The 24,755-nt window shown below is 64.6% G+C and overlaps 1 protein-coding gene across 1 annotated transcript; it reads left to right on the forward strand.

Moving 5' to 3' along the window:
- Positions 1-1,615: 1,615 nt before the first annotated feature.
- EPPK1 (epiplakin 1) lies at positions 1,616-23,845 on the forward strand. The gene is made up of 9 exons (XM_030804612.1): positions 1,616-1,659; positions 1,746-1,788; positions 2,123-2,244; positions 2,306-2,423; positions 2,528-2,609; positions 2,848-3,056; positions 5,623-5,671; positions 6,682-6,732; positions 12,817-23,845. Exons 1-9 carry the CDS (start codon positions 1,616-1,618, stop codon positions 23,190-23,192), a joined length of 11,094 nt encoding a protein of 3,697 aa, XP_030660472.1. The 3' UTR covers positions 23,193-23,845.
- The last annotated feature ends 910 nt before the right edge of the window (positions 23,846-24,755 follow it).

The raw sequence follows: 24,755 nt of genomic DNA on the forward strand, positions 1-24,755 counted from the left end.
CTGACACAGGCCCTGGTGCAGACGTGCCGGCCTCCCTGGCAGCTGTGCTGGGATGCCCACCGTGGCTCCTGCGGGGCTCACATGCTTGGCACCTCTGGGCCTGGAGGTGGGGGTACGAGCGGGCAGGGTGGGCCGTCCAAGGGTGTGGGCCAGAGCAGCCCCTCCCGGGAGAGGCGTCCACCACCCATCCACCCACAGCGTGTCTGCGGCCCGCCCGCCCTGCCAACTCACCCCACCCAGCATTTTCTGATGGAAAGTTCCCCAGGCAACAGCAGCACAAACTCTGTGAAAAAGACGTGCCTGGGCAGGGGTGGGCCTGGGCCCCACAGGGACTCCCAGCGTCTGTCCAGACTGCCTGGAGGCTGGGCCCCTGCTCTCCGTCCCCTCTCTCACCCAGGCAGCGGTGGCTTCTGGTGGGCCTGGGGCCCAGCGCAGTGGTGGGCACAGGTGGGCCTTGGCCTGTGTGCCCAACGCAGCATCCACTCCTCGGTAGAGGCCAGCGTTGGATGAAGGACTCAGCGGGTGGGGGGAGGGCCTGCACTGGCACCTGCTGACACAGCTGACCACCCTGCACCTGCAGGGACCAGGGGCGCCCACTCCTGAGCTGGGGAGTCACCTCCCCCCATTGTCAGGCCTGGGAGAGGGGGGCTCCAGGTGGGGGAGGGGCAGGTTCATTCCAGGCCTGGGTGGGAAAGGCGTGGCCACAGGGTGGAGGTTCCTGGCAGCGAGACCAGCCAGTCTGGGGTGGTGGGAAGTCTTGGGTGGGGGCTGTCGGAGCCCCAGGGGTGGGGCAGCTGGGGAATGGAGAGGCCATCGAGGGTGTAGGTGAGGAGACAGGGATCCCTGGGGTCTGCATGGCTGCAGAGGAGGAGGCGGGAGAGCCCACCTGTAGCTCCTCAGTCCCTGGCCCCTATCTTGCCCCCCCGGATCCTCCTGGGGCAGGCCTGGCATCCACCGCCAGCAATCCCTCCCTCTGGCTGCCTGCCCAGCGTGGGGGCTCAGTCCAGTGGGCCGGACGGGCCTTGGGAGCAGTGAGTTCCTCCAAACCTGGCCTATTCACCTCCCCCGCGGTGCAGGAAACTAGGGGGAGGGTGAGAAGCCCCTAACCAGTCTCTCCTACTTGCATGGTTGGGGAAACAAGTGGCAGCAGGAGGCAGGGTCAAGAGGAAAGCACTGAGGCTGTGGCTCGACTGGCTGCACTGGCCGCACTGACAGCTGGAAGGGACAGGCCAAGCCGTGGCTGGGAGGGAAGGCTGGGGGCAGGGACGTCAGTAAAGGTGGAGCTGACCCCTGGGCTCTGGGTTCCCTCTGGCCCCCAGGCCTGCTGCAGCAGTGGCCACAGACAGTACGTCTGAGGATGTGACCTTAGCCCCAGCCTTGAGCACGGGGCTGAGGGGGCTGGCGGGCCAGGTGGCCTTCTAGATCTGTTTCAGGTCTCCTTGCCCCACAGCGCTCACCACGGGGAAACCTAGCCTCATGGTCGGGCTGCCGGGGGCTGAGGAGGAGCCACACGGGGGCTAGGCCCCAAGTCCGGGGGGTCCCTGCCGCCAGCAGTGTTCGGGGAGCTCCTGGGCCTGGTGGAGCCCCCGTGCCATTGAGGTGACAGACACTGGTGATGGAGACGGCGGTGACAGAGGCTGTGGAGCTGGAGCCTGGCGAGTGAGGGGGGCAGATGGCTCTGGTGAGGCAGGAGCAGCCAGGGTTGGCGGGGAGGGCAGCCCCTGGGGCTGTCATTACTCCTGCAGGCATCCCCAGGGTCCCTGGATGCCCTTCGCAGCTGGCTGGATGGTATGGAGGAGCTCAGGCCTTTCAGCGTCTCTGGTCCCTCATGCTGTGGCAGCTGCAGGAACAGGAGGTGCAGGGAGCGGGGGGCAGGGCTCGGTAGTGACACCTTTGGGACACCTCTGAATCTCCTCTGAATCTCAGCTCAAGCCACTGATACCTAATGATGCTGCTGGGTGTCAGGTCACAGCCGACCCTCCCTGGGGGGTGGACAGATGGCAGACTCTGGTGGAAGATGTGGCTCTTGTCCCCATGGCTGCTGACTCCTGTGAAGGGCACTGGTGGGAGGGCAGGACAGAGGCCACCAGCCCCCTGCGTTCAGCCTGCCCCCATGTCCCAGCAGCTGATCCTGTGCCTGCTGGGGGCGAGGGTGCCACGGGTGGAGCAGAGGCTGCAGGAAGCCGGGAGCCCCTCAGAGCTGTGCGCACAGCGGGGCTGCCTGGTGCAGCGGGCAGAGGCCAGGTGAGGCTGTGGGGGGCATGAGCGGGGAGGGCACTGCTGGCTGCCCGGTCTTGGTCCCCAGTTTGGGGGTCCTGGAGCAGCTTTTCCTGGCAGCCCACAGCTTCGAAGTTGCCCACGACACTCTCCTGGCTGCGCTGTGGCAGGGCGGCTGGAGCCTGAGGGCCAGGAGGGGCCGTGCAGTGCCTGCAGGTAGGACCCAGGCCCAGGGAGCTGCGGCAGGCCGGCACAGGGCTCCACGGCAATGTCCCCAGCACACGTGTGCTCCCAGCCCATGTGTATGCAGCATGTGTGTGACGAGGCTGCCGCACAGATCAAGGACTTGAAGGTCTTGGAGACAGGCCAGAGGCTGGTGGAGCTGCTCATGGGTAAGGGGCCCCTCAGCCTTGTCCCTCAGCCTGGCTGGCTGGCCCCTCAAGGAGTCCTGAGTGCTCCCAGAAAAGCCCCTCCCCAGCCCCTCATCCGCCATGCCTTGGGGCACCATCCTGGCACTGATGTCTGTGACGTTGCCCCAGGGGGACACGTCCCAGGCCCCCAGTCCAAGGCCCCCTCCCAATGCCCGTGTCCCCGCCCCTGGCCCCTGGCCCCTTCCCCGTGGCGTGGCAGGGGATGAAGCTCAGCTGGTGGAGCAGCCACTGCAGCGGCTCCGGGACTGCGTGAGGCTGACCAAGGATGGTGCTGCCTGTGCCCAGCGGGAGCTGCTTTGTGCCCCAAAGATGGAGTCTGCTGAGCCCTCCTCCCCAGCAGGCCTGGAGGCCCAGCTCACACTGGCGGAAGCAGCCTCTGAACATCAAGGACTCAAGAACCAGGAGCAGGTGTGTGCGTCCACCTGGCCCACCCCAGAGGAAGGGTCTCCACCCGGCCTGTGCCCTCTGGGGTGGCTGCAGCTCACAGTCCTGAGGAGCAAGGATGGCTGGGAGCGCCCAGGGCTGTCAGTCCCCAGGCCAGGCCACCCAGGACGATGCTGGCTTTCCCCAAGCTGAGGGCCCAGGTGGCCAGTGTGGCATGGGAGGCAGAAGCCCCTGGCCAGGCAGCGGCACACCCAGTGGTGGCCCCAAAACGGCACTTCCTACCAGGCACCTAGAGATTGCCCATGTCAGGCTCTGGAGGGGACTGGGGCCAGGTGGGGAGGGTGCCAGGCCCAAGGCTGGCGCTCAGGTGGCACTGTCTCTCCCCAGCTGTGTTTTAGGCAGAGGAGGAATCCCTGGGGGAACCCTGGTCAGGGCCTCAGCAGCAGGACACGGGGCTGAAAGCCACCCGGGGGGCCAGGCCAGCAAGCCTGGTGGGGCTGGAGGAGAGGCCGCTGGGCCCCAGACCTGCAGGTGCCTTGGAGGATTGAGGGAGGGAGGGGGTTACCCCAGAGTCCCTCGGGAGGAGAGGTGACCACGGGCAGGCTGGACAACTTGGAGGTTCTGGGCTGGGGCTTCTGGGAGGGGCCTAGCCAGAGGACACCCACCCTTTAGGGAGAAGAGGGTATGGCAGGGGAGAAGGAAGGCAGGGACAGGTGGGGTTGAGCAGTGATTTCTGGTGCCAATTTCATGGCTCAGCTCCCATCCTTCTAACAACTGTAAGCCCCCATGCATGGCTGTGCTGCTCTCCCATGGGGTCAGAGCTGGAGGTACACGCGGCCCTGGCTGCCCCCACTACTGTCCCATGGGGTCAGAGCTGCAGGTACAGGCCCTGGCTGCCCCCACAGGTGGGTCTAGCCAGCCCAAGGACAGCACCTCTCAGAGCAGCACTACCCAGCCTCTAAACTGTGTTGGGGTGGGGCAGAGCGGGTCTGGGTACCTGGGTGTGTCTTCTACCTTTTCAATCAAGTAGAATCCCCAGTTAAGAGCATGGTATTGCTACATATGACTTCCATTTATGTGGCAACTGGAAAGAATATACATTTGGAGCAAGATAGGAAAAAAATTTCACTCTGAGATACAGGTTGGGGCCTCCCTTCCTGTGTTTAATGCAACCCCAAGGCCCAAAGTGGGTTCTGCCCTGGCTCAGCCTTCCTCCCCCTCCTCCTCCCCCTTCTCCTCCTCCTCTCTTTTCTATAAAATGGGAGACGCTGGGCTTGCATGAGGCAGCCTCAGGGTTTGCCTCCTGCCTGGACCCTGCGGCCCCCTCTGCCCTTGCTCTCCCTGGCTTATTTCCCTGGCTTGGGGACTGTTTGAGTTTCCTGGAGCTGCCCTAACCAACCGCCACCAATGGGGTGGCTCGAACAACAGAAACGTATCGACCCTAAGCTCTCCAAGCCAAAGTCTAAAATGGAAATGTGGGCAGGGCTATTGCCCTCAGCGGCTATGAGGTAAGACCCAGCTCCAGGCTTCTCCTCGGCATCTTCTTCCTGTATCTTCACATCATCTTCCCTCTCTGTGGGTCTTCGTCTGTGTCCAATGCCCCTTTTTGAAAGCATACCAGGCACATGGGATGACGCCCGCCTACTCCAGCATGACCTCATCCCAACTAACGGCATCTGCAATGACCCTGCTTGCAAAGAAGGTCACATCTGCAATGACCCTGCTTGCAAAGAAGGTCACATTCCCAGAGGATTTGGAGTCCGGACTTCAACGTAGGAATTCGGGGGATGGAGTTCAAGCCACAGCTGGGAGGAATCCTCTGGCCCTTCCTCTCCTGGCCCTGACTGAGCAGCACGGGGGCCTTGGCAGGCAGAGGCTGTGCTCCTCGTGCCGGCCGGCTTCCAAGGCCTGGGCAGGAGAAGATGGGCCAGCCCGTGTCATCACCCTGGCTGACTGGGGATGGGGGATCAATGAAAGGCACAGCGAGGAGGGTGTGGAGAAAGAGAATCTGGGATGTGGGGGGCGGTTCCGAGGAGGACAGAGGCAGCAGGGCTCCAACACCCACCTCAGCCCTTCCCTGCCCCAGGAGGCAGGTGCGTCACCAGGCTCCTCTGACGGCAGGTGTCCCCTGAGAGCTGTTGGGAGAGCAGCCCATGTATTTGCTGTGAGAGCACCCAGCCTGAGAGGCAGGCCCACCCCCAAGGCTGCCTACCCCCTGTACCTGGGCCTGTGGTTGGAGCTGCGGGCTGCTATGTCCAGGCCCCTGGTGGAGAGGCCAGCCTGCTGCTCAGCTCTGTCCCACCCGCTCCCGCTGGGCCCTCCATCCTGCCTGCATCTGCCCTGTCTCCTCTCTGGGCCATGTGCCCTGGAGGGGACACCCTGCTCCCAGATGCTTTATGGAGCAGTGGTGGGCACTCCCCTTCGGGCTGGGCCATGCCGGGCTCCAAGGGACCAATGGGGATCCTGGCCAGAGGCTCCAACCAGCACAGTGACTCCATGGACCAGCCCAGGGGCAGCGTGGGCACTGGTCTTGGGGCTCTGGGACCTCCCTCCTTGGACCAGGTCCTCTGAGAACCTCCTTGACTTGCAGGGGGAAGCTAGGTGCCAGTGCCAGGTGGAGGTGGGTAGAGCCGTGGGCAGTACTGGACATGGGAGCCCTTTCTCTCACCTCCTGACACTCTCCCTGATGCCCTTCCTTGCTGTGTAGGGTGGTATAGGCCCAGGCCTGGGGGCTGGAGGAGTGGCCTGTGGCTCCGGGGACTGCTGAGCTGAAGCACTGGACTAGAGCCCCTGGGGAGGTGGTAGCTCCCAGAAGCCCTGACCAGGAGTGGCCCAGGGACCTGGGGAGTAGGGCAGGCACCCAAGTCTGCCCCTGGAGGTGTCCCCAGAGGTCACTGGGCTGGCGGTTGCCACCACAGGGCAGGGGATCTGGAGTCACAGGAAGACAAAGCCGAGGGAGAGGAGCCAGGGGACAGGTGCCAGTGGGTGCAGCAGAGCAGGGCCAGCTCCATGCTACCTGCCTATACCGGAGGGGTGATGGGCAGAAATGAGCGCAGCACAGCAGGGCCAGCTCCGTGCCACCTGCCTATACCGGAGGGGTGAGGGACAGACAGGCATGTGGCCCATCCCTGGGCACACAAGAAGGCTTGGCCAGGCCAGCCTCACACCCCCTTCTTGCAGCGAGGGGCTGGCATACACACAGGTTTTGTGGCCTGGCAGGGGCGCTGCCTGCAATGGCTCAGCCGCAGGAAGAAGTGGCCCTTGGGTGTGCTCCAGGCCACAGGCCACAGGCCATAGCCAGCACCACCATGCCTCCCAGCAAGACCACACAGACAGTGTCCAGGCATCCAGTGAGCAGGGCTGGGGATGGATGCAGTTGGCCTGGCAGTGCCTTGGGGAAATGCGGGTTCCACCAGAGCTCCTCTGGGGTCAGGGCCCAGCAGTCGGCAGCAGCCATGCTGCGTGGCCAGTGTGGCAGGTGTGGACAGGGTCCAGGCAGCCTGGGTGAGCAGGTGTGAGTGTGGACCTGGTGGGTGGGTGAGAGCAGAGCCAGGGCAGTGGTCCCAAGCACCCTAACCCCTGAAGGCCTAACCTCTCCCTCCTGCACCTGCGCTGGCGCCTGCAATTACCCTCATGGTGTGCGTTGCAGGTGGCTGGCTGGCTCTGGATGATTTTCTGGTCAAGAATGACTCGGGCAGAGGTGAGGGCTGGGGCTTGGGAGAAGGAGGCACTTGTGGAGGGTGGGGAACACCTGAGCCCTCAGGACCTCCAGGACTAGGGGACAGAGGAGGAGGGGTCTTGGGGACAGAGGAGGAGGGGCCTTGGGCCCTGTCCTTCCATGCCCCTGCCCACCTGGGATCTCGGGGCAGCCAAGGGGAGTGCTCTCCAGAAGATCCATGGAAGGTTCCCGTGCCAGGCTGAGGCTGCCCCCAGGCCAGCCCCCGAGGCTGTGAGCCTCCATGCCCAGCATCTCTGGCAGGCCCCAGCCTTGGAAGGTGGGTGCCAGGATGGGCTTCAGAGAGGGGACCAGGTACTCCCAGAGTGACAGGGAACATTCTCTGAGCCCAGGTGGAGGAGCCAGACCAGGGGGTGAAGCCTGGCACTGCTCCCAGGCAGGACATCCCAGCTTTTCCAACATCATGAGGGCAGAGGGGCTTGCCAAGGAGAGCCTTGAAGACCCCTGGACCCAGCAGACACACGACGTGAAGCAGTGTCCCCAGGAGGCTGAGCAGACAAGGTGGGGTCGGGGCTGGAGACAGGGACACCAGCCCGCAACGCATTAGTGGCTTGTGGGGATAGAAACCGCTGCTCTGTCCGGTCCGCGTTTCACTCCAAACTCCTTTCCCCCAAAAAAAGCTGTTCTGAAGGGCACAGGACGCCTCCGCGCCCGCCCTGCGTTCCTTCGCGGTGACTACCTGCTGGGTACGAGGGGAGGGTCCCGGCTGCCCAGCCGCCGCCCCTTGCCGGGAGTGCAAGCGCCAGGCCCGGGCCGCGCGGGGTTTACGGCACCTGCCTGCCCCGCCCCGCGTCGGGGCCCCCACCTGGGCGCCGCCCTAAACGGGGGCGGGGCCTGTGGGGCTTGAAATGCGGGCGGAGCGGGCGCGCGGAGACACTGCGGACAGAGCGGCGAGCGGGCAGGTGCGGTGGTTACGGCAGGTGCGGGCAGGTGCGGGCAGGTGCGGCGGGTGCGGATGCGGGCGCGGGGCCGGGCGGGGCGGCGGCCGCCGAGGGAAACCGGATTCCCGCTGGAGCCGCATGCCGAGGCCAGGGTGGGGGCGCGGCGGCCGGCGGGGGCTTGGGCTCTGGCCGGGCAGGTTTCCCGCCCTGGGCAATTTGAGTTCCGAGTCCGAAGTGGCGCCCCTGAGTCCCGGGCGCCCGTGAAGAGGAGGCGCCGGCCCCGATCCCTCATGGGAGAGGCGGCCACGGGCGGGGGTCTCGCAGGCCCATCGGTTTCCCCGGCAGCAAGGACCGCCCGGGGCACGCTCTGCAGGGTGGGGAACGCCCAGGCCAGGAGGCAACTAGGCCGACAAATTGAGAGGGGTGACTCCTGGCAACATTGCCGGGAGGGAGGCGTCACGGACCCGGGGAAGCTGCCTGCTGTTGGGTGAGCGGTCCCGGGGTGGCCACTCCGGGTCGGGTAAGCGGTCACAGGGTCGCCTGGAGACCCGTGGGAGGCAGAGGCAGGAAGGGCCCTGTCCATCACTTGGGCCCAGGGCTCTGCTTCCCTGCCCTCCGCCCCCGCTGCACTGTGCCAAGCTTGTTATCGGGGCCGCTGATCTCTGATCATGGTGCAGGGTGCAGGTGGGTGGGGTCTTCCCACTATGGCACACAGCCGGGCAGAAGCTAAGGCTGCTGCCTCCTGTGTGGGCCCAGGCAGCTACCAGGGTCTGTCCTGACCTGGCTCAGGCAGGCAGCTGCAGCCTCCCCGACCTTTGTCCCAGGCTGCGGTGGGGGCCTGCCGGGAAGTCTGGTGACAGACAGTGACCTCGCCCAAGAGATGCAGACCCACCCTCCTCAGGAATGGCCCTCCACCACTTGGGGCCTGGGGGCCACCTGAGGTGGGGAATCCGCAGGACAGGCCCTTTGTGCCTCAGGCTCCCGGGAAATCTGCTTGGCCTCCTCCCCACCCCATCACCCTAACCCTGACCCCGTGCTCACCTGGGCGGCAGCCACCTCCTCCAGATGCCCCCACACTCGAAGCTGCACCCCCTGCCCCGCCTCGCTCTGGACCCTCTGTCCAGCTGCCCTCCCCAGGCCCCACATGGAGTCAAGACACCCACTCCCAGGCCTTCCTCCTGCCAAGCCTGGGAAGGGGCAGGGCCCAGAGGGGCTCATACCAGGCCCAAGGTCAGGAAGAGACAGGGAGTGGTGCAGCCAGCCACAGGCCGAATCTCATGCATGGTGCAGGGCGGGCATGCACTGGCAGGCACACTCACACATGCAGGGCACGCCTGACCCTGACTCCCTGCTCCCAAGCGCCCTGTCTCCAGCCTTCCTCCCTGAATCTCCTCTTTGGGGAACTTGAGCCACTCGCCTGAGCTTATGAGGCCCGCTTAGCACGCGGCCTGTCTGGGCTGGCGGCCTGTGCCCAGGTCAGGGGCCCGCTCAAGGTGCTGTCCCTGCCCCCGCTGTCCCTGCCCCGCCCTGGCCCGCACTGCCCCTCCCCCTTGCTGGGAAATCAGGTGCTCCTCTCATTTCCCCACCGCCATCCCTGGCCGGATGTCAGGGGACAGGGCAGGCCCCTGACCCCCCGGAAGCCTCTCGTCTGGCCTGGATGCCATAGTGAGTGGCTCCCTTGTGCTCGCAGATCCTGGGGGGTCCTGGAACGAGGCATGCTGGAGAGGGCCCAGCCCTAGGGGAGGCAGGTGCCAGTAGAGGTGGGCACAAAAGCGCCCAGGCTGGGTTCCCAGAAGCAGAGTCTGCCTGAGGCAGAGGTAACTGGGAGTGGTCTCAGGATGGCCTCAGGAAGGGAAGGGAGGAGGAAGCAGGGTGGAAGAAGGAGAAGCTGGCCTGTCCTGCCGCCTCACGTACCCCCCAGAAGCAGATCTGGACAGCCCTGTAGCCACCCCAGTCAAGCTGTGCCCTTGAGCCTGGCCTATTCCTGGGGAAGTGCAGAAAGAAGTTTTGCAGGGTGGACCTGGCCCCTGGGGCCGCCTCCCTGTCCTCCAGACTGGATGTCCTCAACCCGGGCGTGCCTGCTGGCTCAGGGCCTGTCAGGTGTGACCAGGTCCTCCTCCCTGAGGGTCCCCTCTAGGGCTGGGGGTGACGTTCTATTTACCATGAGAACCAGGTCCCTGCACCCTGCCTGCCCCTGTGGCGCTGCCTCCTGGTGCTCAGGCCTGTCCCCTGCCAGATGGGAGCCTCCTCCTGGCTGCTTGCTCCTGGGACATGATGGGCTGGAGTGGCCTGGGAGCAGCATAGCCTTTGGCTTGGTGGCACTAGCTGTGTCCCCTGGCAGAAGTGTTCCTCCTCCGGGGACCAGGACATCTAAGCCCACCCACCCCATAGCTGTGGGGTCGAGGAGCCCAAGCTCCATCATGGGTCAGTGGGGGGTGGTGGGTGGGCCACTGTGGCTGCCAGGCCTTGGTTCCTGGACCCCTGGGGCCCACCTCCTGGGACACACGCACATGGGAAGCCACGTTTTGGAGTGGTACAGCAGACTTCCTGGGAAATGGTGCCCTAGCCTGCAAGGCGTCACTGGGGAGCTAGCACTCTGGCTGTGCCTTCAGGAAGTTATTCCTACATCCCGTCAGGCCAGCAGCTTTTGGCTGGGGCAGACTGTGATGTGACCAGCGGGCCCATGGCCAATTGCACCATGAGGACAAGCGCCCAGGCATCCCTGTGGCGCACCGGCCAGCTGGCCAGACATCTGCAGCCTCTTGCGAGCTTCCTCCAATGCTGGTCGTTTAGCAGCAGCCCCACTCCATGGTCCTCTGCATCCTCCACGTCTTCTCAGCCACCTGACACTGTGTCCTGAGCACGGCCCCTCGGGACAGCTGAGCTGCAATGCTGCTTCCTGGAACCCTGGCTCTCTGCACTCGGCCAGTGAGGTGATGGTGAGCCCTCCTGGTCCCAGCTCTGTGTCTGAGGCTCTGAGCAGCCCGTCAGCGGCAGGATGCCTGGAGGAGGCCCAGGACCAGTATCTGTGGAGGGGAAGGGAGGGGGCCAGGGTTTTGCCAAGGTGGGTAGGTGGGCTGCAGTCTTAACAGGTGGCCCTGAGGGGCATCTACAAGCCTCGATAGCCCTCAGAGTTGCCCCTGGAGGATGCCCTTCGTGAGACCAGATGTGGGGAGAGGGGATGGGGAGGACCCAGTGCCTTCCAGGGTTAGGCTCTGCATGTTCCAGAGCACGAGCAGCATGGGGTGCCTGTAAGACCTTCAGGAGGCAGCTGGCCACACAGTTTTGGGACCCAGGACAGGCTGGGCTCCTGCTGCAGATTTGGGGAGCTGAGGGTAGGTGGGAGGAGGTCTCAGAGTTAATGGGTGAACGAAGATGGAGCAGAAACCTGTCACCGGAGAGGGGAGCCCTCGTAGCCCGTGTGGTGGAGGTGGGTGGGGGCCAGCTCCAAAATGCATTTGTTGAGTTTGGCGGCCGGGGGTGGTGGCTGCCTCAAGAGCGGTGGAGTGGGGGTGGGAGCCAAACGTGGGGTCCGACCCTTCTCCTGAGACCCTGTGTAGAGGTAGGGAAGGGTTGTCACGAACAGGCTGCGAGCAGAGGGAGGTTCCAGCCGGAATGAGGAGGAGAACCAAGAGAGGGACTGGGGCCCATAGTGCTGAGAAAACGGGGAGCAGACCCCGCTCCTGGGTGGGTGGGCACAGGGGTGCAGAACACTGACCAGGGGCCTAAAGACCAGGAAATTGCTCTCACAGCTCTAGAGGCCAGAAGCCGGAGGGCGAGGAGTGGGCAGGGCCGCGCTGCCTCCGGAGCTGGACGGGGAGGATCCTTCCTGCCTCTTCCAGCTTCTGGGGCCCCAGGCGTCCTGCAAATTCCTTGGCTTGTAGATCCAATCTCTGCCTCTGTCGTCACACGGCCGCCCTCTCCCTGTGTGTCTTATAAGGACACTAGTTATGTTGGATAAGAGCCAATCCTAGCCCGGTATGATCTCACCTTAACCGGGTGACATCTGCAAAGATCCTATTTCCAAATAAGGTCACATTCACAGGGACTGTAGATTAGGACTTAGACATACCTTTTTAGGGGACATAATTCAACCTGATGCAGAAGGGGACAGGCCTGGGTGGAGGCGGTTGACGTGCAGGAGTGGTGGGGATGGAGGTGAGGCACCTGCTACCCTGCTCAGAGCCAGTTGCACAGCTGTGTGTGGAAGGGGTCGGCGCAGGGCATGCCGGGGCTGCAGCCAGAGGACCAGGGCCCATGGGGGAGAAACAGCCTTGCCTGGCCTGCACCTGGCTCCTGGCAGGACTGCCACAGGTCTGCCGAGTCTGCGGCCCCTGGGGCAGGGTGTGGGCTCGGGGGCAATAGCCCAGAGGCTGTGGTGCTCGCGGATGTGAGATTCAGGACAGGCAAAGGAGGATGCAGGGCCAGGCTGAGGCAGGAGACTGGGGCTTCAGAGGGCTGGGGTCTCGCTGGAGCCTGGTGGATGGCTGTGGAGGGAGGGCGGGGCCTCAGGAGCCCGCAGGAGGTGGCAGAGGCTTCTCTGGAGTGACAGGTCCAGGTGGGGTGGGAGCTTTCAAGAGGTCACTGGAGCTGGGGTGGGGCAGGGCATGGGGCAGAGCCTTTGGAGAACAAAAGAGATGCTGGTGCCCAGGCTGAGGGGCGGGCCCTGTGGGTGGAGCCACAGCCCTCTTGGAGCAGGGCTGGGCCCCTCAGGCAGGGCTGAGGATGGGACCAGGATGCCCAGGAAGGACTCGAGGGCACAGGGCCCTGGGGTGGTGGGAGGGCGTTGGCCTGGGGTGGAGGTCGAAGGACAGCCTTCGGGAGGGACAGCCCTGGAGTCCCGAGAGGCCTCCGGGCGCCGCCTGGGCCCCTGCGCTCACATGGTCCCTCTGAGCTTGCACTTCCCTTGGCACTCCCGCCGCGGAGTGCTCCCCGGGCAGACTCAACTCCTCAGGGACACTCTGGCTGCACGTCTGTGGGTGGAGCCCAGCCCGGGACAGCATGGGATTGGCCCCATGAACACATCTTCCCTCGTGCCCACCAGGCCATGCAGGGTCCCTGATTGAGCCTTTTTGTCCCCTGCAGGACAGAGGTGGACCTCAGCAGGCTCTTCATAATCAGCTGTGTGCGATGAGCGGCCACACCTTGCCTCCTCTTCCCGTCCCAGGCACCAACAGCATGGAGCAGGCCAGTGTCCCCAAAGCCATGGCAGCCACGCTGGGAGCCAGCACGCCCCCCAGGCCCCAGGCCAGGAGCATTGCTGGGGTGTATGTGGAGGCCTCGGGCAAGGCCCAGAGTGTCTACACTGCCATGGAGGAGGGCCTCCTGCCTGCTGGGCTCGGGCTGGCTCTGCTAGAGGCCCAGGCAGCCACTGGGGGCCTGGTGGACCCTGCCCAGGGCCAGCTGCTCCCTGTGTCCAAGGCCCTGCAGCAGGGCCTGGTGGGGCTGGAGCTGAAGGAGAAGCTGCTGGCCGCTGAGCGTGCCACTACGGGCTACCCTGACCCCTACGGGGGTGAGAAGCTGGCCCTCTTTCAGGCCATCGGGAAGGAGGTTGTGGACAGGGCCCTGGGGCAGAGCTGGCTGGAGGTCCAGCTGGCCACTGGGGGCCTGGTGGACCCCGCCCAGGGAGTGCTCGTAGCCCCTGAGCCAGCCTGCCACCAGGGCCTCCTAGACCGGGAGACATGGCACAAGCTGTCAGAGCTGCAGCCTGGCACAGGTGTCCTGCGCTTCCTCGACCCCAACACGCTGGAGCGGCTGACGTACCACCAGCTGCTGGAAAGGTGTGTGCGGGCCCCCGGCTCGGGGCTCGCCCTGCTGCCCCTCAAGATCACCTTCCGCTCCATGGGTGGGGCGGTGAGTGCAGCCGAGCTGCTGGAGGTGGGCATCCTGGACGAGGAGGCCGTGCAGGGTCTGCGGGAGGGCAGGCTGGCCGCAGTAGACGTGAGTGCACGTGCCGAGGTGCGGCGCTACCTGGAGGGTACCGGCAGCGTGGCCGGGGTTGTCCTGCTGCCCGAAGGCCACAAGAAGAGCTTTTTCCAGGCTGCCACCGAGCACCTGCTCCCAATGGGCACTGCACTGTCACTCCTGGAGGCCCAGGCTGCCACCCACACCCTAGTGGACCCCATCACAGGCCAGCGGCTGTGGGTAGACGAGGCAGTCAGGGCGGGCCTGGTCAGCCCAGAGCTCCACGAGCAGCTCCTGGTGGCCGAGCAGGCCGTGACGGGGCACCACGACCCCTTCAGTGGCTCCCAAATCCCCCTCTTCCAGGCCATGAAGAAGGGGCTAGTGGACAGGCCACTGGCACTGCGGCTCCTGGATGCCCAGCTGGCCACAGGCGGGCTAGTCTGTCCGGCACGCAGGCTCCGGCTGCCCCTGGAGGCCGCCCTGCGCTGCGGCTGCCTGGATGAAGACACTCAGCAGCAGCTCTCGCAGGCTGGCGGCTTCTCAGACGGCAAGCACGGCGGCCTGCGCTATGAACAGCTGCTGGCCCTCTGTGTCACCGACCCAGAGACCGGGCTCGCCTTCCTGCTACTCTCAGGGGGACCCCGAGGAGGGGAGCCCCAGGGACCCCCATTCATCAACTACAGCACTCGGCAGGCCCTGAGTGCAGCCACAGCCACCGTCTCCGTGGGGAAGTTCCGGGGCCGGCCCGTGTCCCTCTGGGAGCTGCTCTTCTCTGAGGCCATCTCCTCAGAGCAGAGGGCAATGCTAGCCCAGCAGTACCAGGAAGGGACCCTCTCCATGGAGAAGCTGGCCGCTGAGGTGAGCGCCACCCTTGAGCAGGCTGCAGCCACCGCCAGGGTCACCTTTTCTGGGCTGAGGAACACTGTGACACCAGGAGAGCTGCTGAAAGCCGAGATCATCGACCAGGACCTGTATGAGCGGCTGGAGCACGGACAGGCCACAGCCCAGGATGTGGGCAGCCTGGCCTCGGTGCAGAGGTACCTGCAGGGTACGGGCTGCATTGCTGGCCTGCTGCTCCCCGGCTCCCAGGAACGCCTGAGCATCTATGACGCCCGATGCAAGGGGCTCCTCCGGCCCGGCACTGCCCTCATCCTTCTGGAGGCACAAGCTGCCACCGGCTTCATCATCGACCCAAAAGCAAACAAGGGGCACTCTGTTGAGGAGGCACTGAGGGCTGCTGTCATTGGGCCTGATGTGTTCGCGAAGCTGCTGTCGGCTGAGCGCGCCGTCACCGGCTACACTGACCCCTACACCGGGCAGCAGATCTCCCTCTTCCAGGCCATGCAGAAGGGCCTCATCGTCCGGGAGCACGGCATCCGCCTGCTGGAGGCCCAGATCGCCACGGGCGGCATCATCGACCCCGTGCACAGCCACCGCGTTCCCGTGGACGTGGCCTACCGGCGCGGCTACTTCGATCAGATGCTGAACTTGATCCTGTTGGATCCTTCTGACGATACCAAGGGCTTCTTTGACCCCAACACGCACGAGAACCTCACGTACCTGCAGCTTCTGGAGCGCTGCGTGCGTGACCCTGAGACGGGCCTGTACCTCCTGCCACTCAGCAGCACGCAGTCCCCGCTGGTGGACAGTGCCACCCGGCGGGCCTTCCAGAACTTGCTGCTCTCCGTGAAGTATGGACGGTTTCAGGGGCGGAGGGTCTCTGCATGGGAGCTGATCAACTCTGAGTACTTCAGCGAGGGCCGCAGGAGGCAGCTGCTGCGTCGCTACCAGCGGCGCGAGGTCACGCTGGGGCAGGTGGCAAAGCTGCTGGAGGCGGAGACAGAGAGACAGGCAGACATCATGCTGCCCGCACTGCGGAGCCGGGTCACCGTCCACCAGCTCCTGGAGGCCGGTATCATTGACCAGCAGCTGTTGGACCAAGTGCTGGCCGGGACAGTCAGCCCAGAGGCCCTCCTACTCATGGACGGCGTCCGCAGGTACCTGTGCGGCCTGGGAGCTGTGGGCGGTGTGCGGCTGCTGCCCTCTGGCCAGCGGCTCAGCCTCTACCAGGCCATGAGGCAGAAGCTGCTGGGGCCCAGGGTGACCCTGGCCCTGCTGGAGGCCCAGGCAGCCACCGGAACCATCATGGACCCTCACAGCCTGGAGAGCCTCTCGGTGGATGAGGCCGTGCGCAGGGGTGTGGTGGGGCCGGAGCTGTATGGCAGGCTGAAGCGGGCTGAGGGTGCCATCACTGGCTTCAGAGACCCCTTCTCTGGGAAGCAGGTGTCTCTGTTCCAGGCCATGAAGAAAGGTCTCATCCCTTGGGAGCAAGCTACCCGCCTCCTGGAGGCTCAAGTGGCCACAGGAGGGGTCATTGACCCCACCAGCCACCACCACCTCCCCATGCCAGTGGCCATTCAGCGTGGCTGTGTCGACCAGGAGATGGAGACAGCCTTGTCCAGCTCCTCCGAGACCTTCCCCACACCAGACGGCCAGGGGCGCACCAGCTATGCCCAGCTCCTGGAGCAGTGCCCCAGGGATGAGGCTTCTGGCCTTCACCTCCTGCCCCTGCCAGAAAGTGCTCCTGCCCTCCCCACCGAGGAGCAGGTCCAGAAGAGCCTGCAGGCCGTGCCGGGGGCCGAGGACGGCACATCCCTCTGGGACCTGCTCAGCTCCTGCCACTTCACCGAGGAGCAACGGAGGGGCCTGCTGGAGGACGTGCAGGAGGGGAGGACCACTGTGCCACAGCTGCTAGCCTCTGTGCAGAGGTGGGTACAGGAGACCAAGCTCCTGGCCCAGGCCCACGTCATGGTGCCCGGCCCACGGGGTGAGGTACCCGCTGTCTGGCTGCTGGATGCTGGCATCATCACCCAGGAGACCCTTGAGGCCCTGGCTCAGGGCATGCAGTCGCCCGCCCAGGTCGCTGAGCAGCCGGCAGTGAAGGCCTGCCTGTGGGGCACAGGCTGCGTGGCTGGTGTGCTGCTACAGCCCTCTGGGGCCAAGGCCAGCATCGCCCAGGCCATGAGGGATGGCCTCCTGCCCACAGGCCTGGGCCAGAGGCTGCTGGAAGCCCAGGTGGCATCTGGCTTCCTTGTTGACCCCCTGAACAACCAGAGACTGTCGGTGGAGGATGCGGTTAAGGTCGGCCTGGTGGGCAGGGAGCTGAGTGAGCAGCTCGGGCAGGCCAAGAGGGCGGTGGCCGGGTACCCAGATCCCTACTCCGGGGGCTCCCTCTCTCTGTGGCAGGCCATGGAGAAGGGGCTCGTGCCACAGAACGAGGGCTTGCCCCTCCTGCAGGTGCAGCTGGCCACGGGGGGTGTGGTGGACCCTGTCCACGGGGTGCACCTGCCCCAGACGGCAGCCTGCAGATGGGGCCTTCTGGACGCGCAGACGAGCCAGGTGCTGACTGCAGTTGACAAAGACAACAAGTTCTTCTTTGACCCCCGTGCGCGGGACCAGGTGACCTACCAGCAGCTCAGGGAACGCTGCGTGTGCGACGCCGAGACTGGCTTGTTGCTGCTGCCGCTGCCCTCAGACACAGCGCTTGAGGTGGACGACCACACCGCAGTGGCTCTGAGGGCCATGAAGGTGCCCGTCAGCACAGGGAGGTTTAAGGGGTGTAGCGTGTCGCTCTGGGACCTGCTGCTCTCCGAGTACGTTGGCGCTGACAAGCGGAGGGAGCTGGTGGCACTCTGTCGGTCTGGGAGGGCTGCGGCCCTGCGGCAGGTGGTCAACGCAGTCGCCGCCCTGGTCGAGGCTGCAGAGAGTCAGCCCCTGCAGGCCACCTTCAGAGGGCTCCGGAAGCAGGTGTCAGCCAGGGACCTGTTTAGGGCGCAGCTGATCAGCAGGAAGACGCTGGACGAGCTGAGCCAGGGGACAACAACTGTGAAGGAGGTGGCGGAGATGGACAGCGTGAGGCGGTCCCTGGAAGGAGGCAATTTCATTGCCGGGGTCCTTATCCAGGGCACCCAGGAGAGGATGAGCATCCCAGAAGCCCTGAGGAGGCACATCCTGCGGCCTGGCACAGCCCTGGTGCTGCTGGAGGCACAGGCGGCTACCGGCTTCGTCATCGACCCCGTGGAGAACCGGAAGCTGACCGTGGAGGAGGCATTCAAAGCAGGAATGTTCAGCAAAGAAACCTACGTGAAGCTGCTGTCGGCCGAGCGCGCCGTCACCGGCTACACCGACCCCTACACCGGGCAGCAGATCTCCCTCTTCCAGGCCATGCAGAAGGGCCTCATCGTCCGGGAGCACGGCATCCGCCTGCTGGAGGCCCAGATCGCCACGGGCGGCATCATCGACCCCGTGCACAGCCACCGCGTGCCTGTGGACGTGGCCTACCGGTGCGGCTACTTCGACGAGGAGATGAACCGCGTCCTGGCGGACCCCAGCGACGACACCAAGGGCTTCTTCGACCCCAACACACATGAGAACCTCACGTACCTGCAGCTGCTGGAGCGCTGTGTGGAGGACCCCGAGACGGGCCTGTACCTGCTACAAATCGTAAAGAAAGGAGAAACCTACGTGTACATCAATGAGGCCACGAGACACGTGTTGCAATCCAGAACTGCAAAAATGCGCGTGGGGAGGTTTGCTGACCGGGTGGTCTCTTTCTGGGACCTGCTGTCCTCTCCATACTTCACAGAGGACAGGAAGCGGGAGCTCATCCAGGAGTATGGAGTCCAGAGTGGGGGCCTGGAGAAATTGCTGGAAATCATCACCACGACAATTGAAGAAACAGAGACACAAAACCAAGGCATCAAGGTGGCGGCCATCAGAGGGGAGGTGACAGCTGCAGAGCTGTTCAACTCCGGGGTCATCGATCAGAAGACCCTGCACACACTTCGTGCGGGGAGGACTGGGGGGCAGGCACTCAGCACGCTGGAGTGTGTGAAGCCCTACCTGGAAGGCAGTGGCTGCATTGCGGGGGTCACGGTGCCCTCTACCATGGAGGTCATGAGCCTCCATGAGGCCAGCAGGAAGGAGCTCATCCCTGCAGCATTTGCGACTTGGCTGCTGGAGGCCCAGGCTGCCACTGGGTTCCTCCTGGACCCCTGCACCCGCCAGAGGCTCTCCGTGGATGAGGCTGCAGATGTGGGCCTGGTGAGCGAGGAGCTGCGGGAGAGGCTCCTGAAGGCTGAAAGGGCTGCCACGGGCTACAGGGATCCGGCCACGGGAGACACGATCCCGCTGTTCCAGGCCATGCAGAAGCAGCTCCTCGAGAAGGCGGAGGCATTGAGGCTGCTGGAGGTGCAGGTGGCCACGGGGGGTGTCATCGACCCATGGCACCACCACCGGCTCCCACTGGAAACAGCCTATAGACGTGGCTGTCTGCACAAGGACATCTATGCGCTCATTTCTGACCAGAAGCACATGAGGAAACGGTTTGTGGACCCGAACACGCAAGAGAAGGTCTCGTACCGAGAGCTACAGGAGAGGTGCCATCCGCAAGAGGACACTGGCTGGCTGCTCTTCCCAGTGAACAAGGATGCGCGGGACTCCGAGTACATCGATGACGAGACGAGAAGGGCCCTGGAGGCAGAGCAAGTGGAAATAACAGTGGGAAGGTTCAGAGGCCAGAAGCCAACACTGTGGGCACTGCTGAATTCCGAATACGTGACAGAGGAGAAGAAGCTCCAGCTGGTGAGGATGTACAGAACGGACACAAGACGGGCACTGCAGAAGGTAGCGCAGCTCATCTTAGAGATGATTGAGAAGCAGGAAAACAGCAACAAACACTTGTGGTTCCAAGGAATTAGACGACAGATCACGGCCTCTGAACTCCTCAGCTCAGCCATAATCACGGAGCAAATGCTCCAGGACCTGGAAACAGGACGCAGCACGATGCAAGAGCTCAGGGAGGACGACCGCGTCAAGCGCTACCTGGAGGGCACCAGCTGCATCGCGGGCGTCCTGGTGCCCGCCAAGGACGAGCCCGGCCGCCAGGAGAAGATGAGCATCTACCAGGCCATGTGGAAGGGCGTGCTGCGGCCCGGCACGGCCCTGGTGCTGCTGGAGGCGCAGGCGGCCACCGGCTTCGTCATCGACCCCGTGCGCAACCTGAGGCTGTCCGTGGAGGAGGCCGTGGCCGCGGGCGTGGTGGGCGGCGAGATCCAGGAGAAGCTGCTGTCGGCCGAGCGCGCCGTCACCGGCTACACCGACCCCTACACCGGGCAGCAGATCTCCCTCTTCCAGGCCATGCAGAAGGACCTCATCGTCCGGGAGCACGGCATCCGCCTGCTGGAGGCCCAGATCGCCACGGGCGGCGTCATCGACCCCGTGCACAGCCACCGCGTGCCCGTGGACGTGGCCTACCGGCGCGGCTACTTCGACGAGGAGATGAACCGCGTCCTGGCGGACCCCAGCGACGACACCAAGGGCTTCTTCGACCCCAACACGCACGAGAACCTCACGTACGTGCAGCTGCTGCGCCGCTGCGTGCGCGACCCGGACACCGGGCTCTACATGCTGCAGCTGGCAGGCCAGGGCTCCGCCGTGCACCAGCTGAACGAGGAGCTGCGCTGTGCCCTGCGCGACGCCCGCGTGACACCAGGCTCGGGCGCCCTCCAGGGCCAAAGCGTCTCCGTCTGGGAGCTCCTCTTCTACCGCGAGGTGTCCGAGGACCGGCGCCAGGACCTGCTGAGCAGATACCGGGCGGGCACACTGACCGTGGAGGAGCTGGGCGCCACCCTCACCTCGCTGCTGGCCCAGGCCCAGGCCCAGGCCGGGAGCCCGCGCCCAGACCCCCGGGAGGCCCTGCGTGCGGCCACCATGGAGGTCAAGGTGGGCCGCCTCCGGGGGCTCGCGGTGCCCGTGTGGGACGTGCTGGCGTCCGGCTACGTGAGCGGGGCCGCCCGGGAGGAGCTGCTGGCCGAGTTTGGCTCAGGGACTCTGGCCTTGCCCGCACTGACCCGCCGGCTGACCGCCATCATCCAGGAGGCCGAGGAGGCCCCCGGGGCCCGGCCGCAGCTCCAGGACGCCTCGCGCACCCCGCGGGAGCCAGGGCCAGCCGGGCGAGGGGACGGCGACTCGGGGCGCTCCCCGGGCGAGGGCGAGGGCGAGGGCGAGGCCGAGGAGGCCGCTGCCGCCGCCCGCCGCCAGGAGCAGACCCTGCGTGGTGCCACCATGGAGGTGCAGCGCGGGCAGTTCCAGGGGCGGCCGGTCTCCATGTGGGACGTTCTCTTCTCCTCCTACCTGAGCGAGGCCCGCCGAGACGAGCTCCTGGCCCAGCACGCGGCCGGCGCCCTGGGCCTGCCCGACCTCGTCGCCGTCCTCAGCCGGGTCATCGAGGAGACCGAGGAGCGGCTCAGCAAGGTGTCCTTCCGCGGCCTGAGGCGCCAGGTGTCCGCCTCCGAGCTGCACACGTCCGGCATCCTGGGCCCCGAGACCCTGCGGGACCTGGCCCAGGGCACTAAGACGCTGCAGGAGGTGACGGAGATGGACTCAGTCAAGCGCTACCTGGAGGGCACCAGCTGCATCGCGGGCGTCCTGGTGCCCGCCAAGGACGAGCCCGGCCGCCAGGAGAAGATGAGCATCTACCAGGCCATGTGGAAGGGCGTGCTGCGGCCCGGCACGGCCCTGGTGCTGCTGGAGGCGCAGGCGGCCACCGGCTTCGTCATCGACCCCGTGCGCAACCTGAGGCTGTCCGTGGAGGAGGCCGTGGCCGCGGGCGTGGTGGGCGGCGAGATCCAGGAGAAGCTGCTGTCGGCCGAGCGCGCCGTCACCGGCTACACCGACCCCTACACCGGGCAGCAGATCTCCCTCTTCCAGGCCATGCAGAAGGACCTCATCGTCCGGGAGCACGGCATCCGCCTGCTGGAGGCCCAGATCGCCACGGGCGGCGTCATTGACCCCGTGCACAGCCACCGCGTGCCCGTGGACGTGGCCTACCGGCGCGGCTACTTCGACGAGGAGATGAACCGCGTCCTGGCGGACCCCAGCGATGACACCAAGGGCTTCTTCGACCCCAACACGCACGAGAACCTCACGTACGTGCAGCTGCTGCGCCGCTGCGTGCGCGACCCGGACACCGGGCTCTACATGCTGCAGCTGGCAGGCCGGGGCTCCGCCGTGCACCAGCTGAACGAGGAGCTGCGCTGTGCCCTGCGCGACGCCCGCGTGACACCAGGCTCGGGCGCCCTCCAGGGCCAAAGCGTCTCCGTCTGGGAGCTCCTCTTCTACCGCGAGGTGTCCGAGGACCGGCGCCAGGACCTGCTGAGCAGATACCGGGCGGGCACGCTGACCGTGGAGGAGCTGGGCGCCACCCTCACCTCGCTGCTGGCCCAGGCCCAGGCCCAGGCCGGGAGCCCGCGCCCAGACCCCCGGGAGGCCCTGCGTGCGGCCACCATGGAGGTCAAGGTGGGCCGCCTCCGGGGGCTCGCGGTGCCCGTGTGGGACGTGCTGGCGTCCGGCTACGTGAGCGGGGCCGCCCGGGAGGAGCTGCTGGCCGAGTTTGGCTCGGGGACTCTGGCCTTGCCCGCACTGACCCGCCGGCTGACCGCCATCATCCAGGAGGCCGAGGAGGCCCCCGGGGCCCGGCCGCAGCTCCAGGACGCCTCGCGCACCCCGCGGGAGCCAGGGCCAGCCGGGCGAGGGGACGGCGACTCGGGGCGCTCCCCGGGCGAGGGCGAGGGCGAGGGCGAGGCCGAGGAGGCCGCTGCCGCCGCCCGCCGCCAGGAGCAGACCCTGCGTGGTGCCACCATGGAGGTGCAGCGCGGGCAGTTCCAGGGGCGGCCGGTCTCCATGTGGGACGTTCTCTTCTCCTCCTACCTGAGCGAGGCCCGCCGAGACGAGCTCCTGGCCCAGCACGCGGCCGGCGCCCTGGGCCTGCCCGACCTCGTCGCCGTCCTCAGCCGGGTCATCGAGGAGACCGAGGAGCGGCTCAGCAAGGTGTCCTTCCGCGGCCTGAGGCGCCAGGTGTCCGCCTCCGAGCTGCACACGTCCGGCATCCTGGGCCCCGAGACCCTGCGGGACCTGGCCCAGGGCACTAAGACGCTGCAGGAGGTGACGGAGATGGACTCAGTCAAGCGCTACCTGGAGGGCACCAGCTGCATCGCGGGCGTCCTGGTGCCCGCCAAGGACGAGCCCGGCCGCCAGGAGAAGATGAGCATCTACCAGGCCATGTGGAAGGGCGTGCTGCGGCCCGGCACGGCCCTGGTGCTGCTGGAGGCGCAGGCGGCCACCGGCTTCGTCATCGACCCCGTGCGCAACCTGAGGCTGTCCGTGGAGGAGGCCGTGGCCGCGGGCGTGGTGGGCGGCGAGATCCAGGAGAAGCTGCTGTCGGCCGAGCGCGCCGTCACCGGCTACACCGACCCCTACACCGGGCAGCAGATCTCCCTCTTCCAGGCCATGCAGAAGGACCTCATCGTCCGGGAGCACGGCATCCGCCTGCTGGAGGCCCAGATCGCCACGGGCGGCGTCATCGACCCCGTGCACAGCCACCGCGTGCCCGTGGACGTGGCCTACCGGCGCGGCTACTTCGACGAGGAGATGAACCGCGTCCTGGCGGACCCCAGCGATGACACCAAGGGCTTCTTCGACCCCAACACGCACGAGAACCTCACGTACCTGCAGCTGATGCAGAGGGCCACCCTCGACCCTGAGACGGGGCTCCTATTTCTTTCTCTCTCTCTACAGTGACTGGGCTTCCTCTGTGCAGTTTTCTGCAACCCTGGAGAAGTTGAGGTATACTTGTGTGTCTGTATTTTTTTTTCCTCATTCTTTAATTTTGTTGTTTTACCCATTCGTTATCTGTGGAAAATGTTTTAAGTTGTCATGTGACAGTAACTTTTTCTTTGTCCATCAAGGTGTTTCATAATTTTTTTTGGTGTCTTTTCTGGGTCCTCTAGGTTTCATATGGTTTTACTTTTCACTCCTTTTTCGTTTTCAGAACATTTTTCTGTCCGTTTTGGATTCACTGCTTCTGTTTTACGAAACGTCACTCTTTAGACTCTCAGTCCATCATGCCATCAGGTACTGTTGTTGCAGTGTAATTTTTATTACATGCAGTTATTTCCCTAATGATGTGCTATTCATGTTCATCGTCAAAGTCATTTTCCATCAGCTAATGTCTACTATTTATTGCTCTGGCTGAGTTTCGGTCCTCCTCCCCGGCCTTTCCCTCACTGCTGCGTGGGCCAAAAGCACGGGCTTTATTCTCTCCATCGGTTGCTGGTCCACCTTAGAGGTGTGACCTCGCCAGCACTGACTGAGCGAGTCTGTTGTGGAGAAGTACCTTTGGTAGTAATTTACTAGGAAAAATTCTGAACAAATAAAATATGAAGGAAACTCTTGTTTTTGATTTCAGGTTTTTGAAGGTTCAATCACCAATCTTTCTACCCTTAATGTAGAGATAGTGGATTAAACAAGGGAAGCAAGCCATCCAAAATGCAGGATTCCTAGAGCCGTATCTCAGAATCGTATGCACATAGGTTGCAGTTAAGTCTTGCTCAAAGATTTCTGGGAGAACCAAGAACTTTCGTTGTTAATGGAAGTGTGGCAATTGGAGCAGGTGACAAAGAACAAGCCCTTGCTAGTCCCTCCTTCATTCACTCCACACATGGGTTGCCTGTGGCGTCTGGGCTGCTTGGTCTCCAATGGTAGCAGAACACAGCAAGAATCCATGTGTTCTGCCTGGTGGCTGTGTGTGGCTGGCCTCCTGGGGGCCTGCAGGCTGGGCATGGACGCCGTGGAGGACACTCCCTGTGCTGGACTGGCTGGAGCGAGGGCAGATAGAGTGGACGGGGCTTGGACATTCTGGATGAAGAGCCAGTGGCCTCAGGGCAGAAATGACACCAAGGTAACTCATCAAAATGTGCCTCCCAGGCTCTAGAAAATCCCTGCTAGGGTCTGTGTGGCCTTTGCAGGAGCATCTGGCCCATCTGGAGGTGGGCCTGAGGGGACAGGGGGCTACGAGGAAGTAGAAACGGTAGTGAGGTTCACATGTGCTAACATTCACAGACGTCAAAGTAGGCACTCAGCACAATCCACGTAATAGCTCTGATCCAGGTTTTACAGCTGTCTGAATAAGACCGCATACAACCAATGATGAAGGCCAGGACGGGGGATGCAGTCAGGGCACTAGCCTTGAAAAGGGGGACAGGGAGAACCTTCAAAAACAAGTGGAGGAAAGGCATCAGCAGGGTGCGTTCAACCACATTCTTCCTATTGTTCTTGAGGAAGTCCTGCGTGTGTGCCCGATGC

This window comes from Nomascus leucogenys, chromosome 23 (assembly GCF_006542625.1).
Source record: "Nomascus leucogenys isolate Asia chromosome 23, Asia_NLE_v1, whole genome shotgun sequence".
Taxonomy (NCBI): Eukaryota; Metazoa; Chordata; class Mammalia; order Primates; family Hylobatidae; genus Nomascus; species Nomascus leucogenys.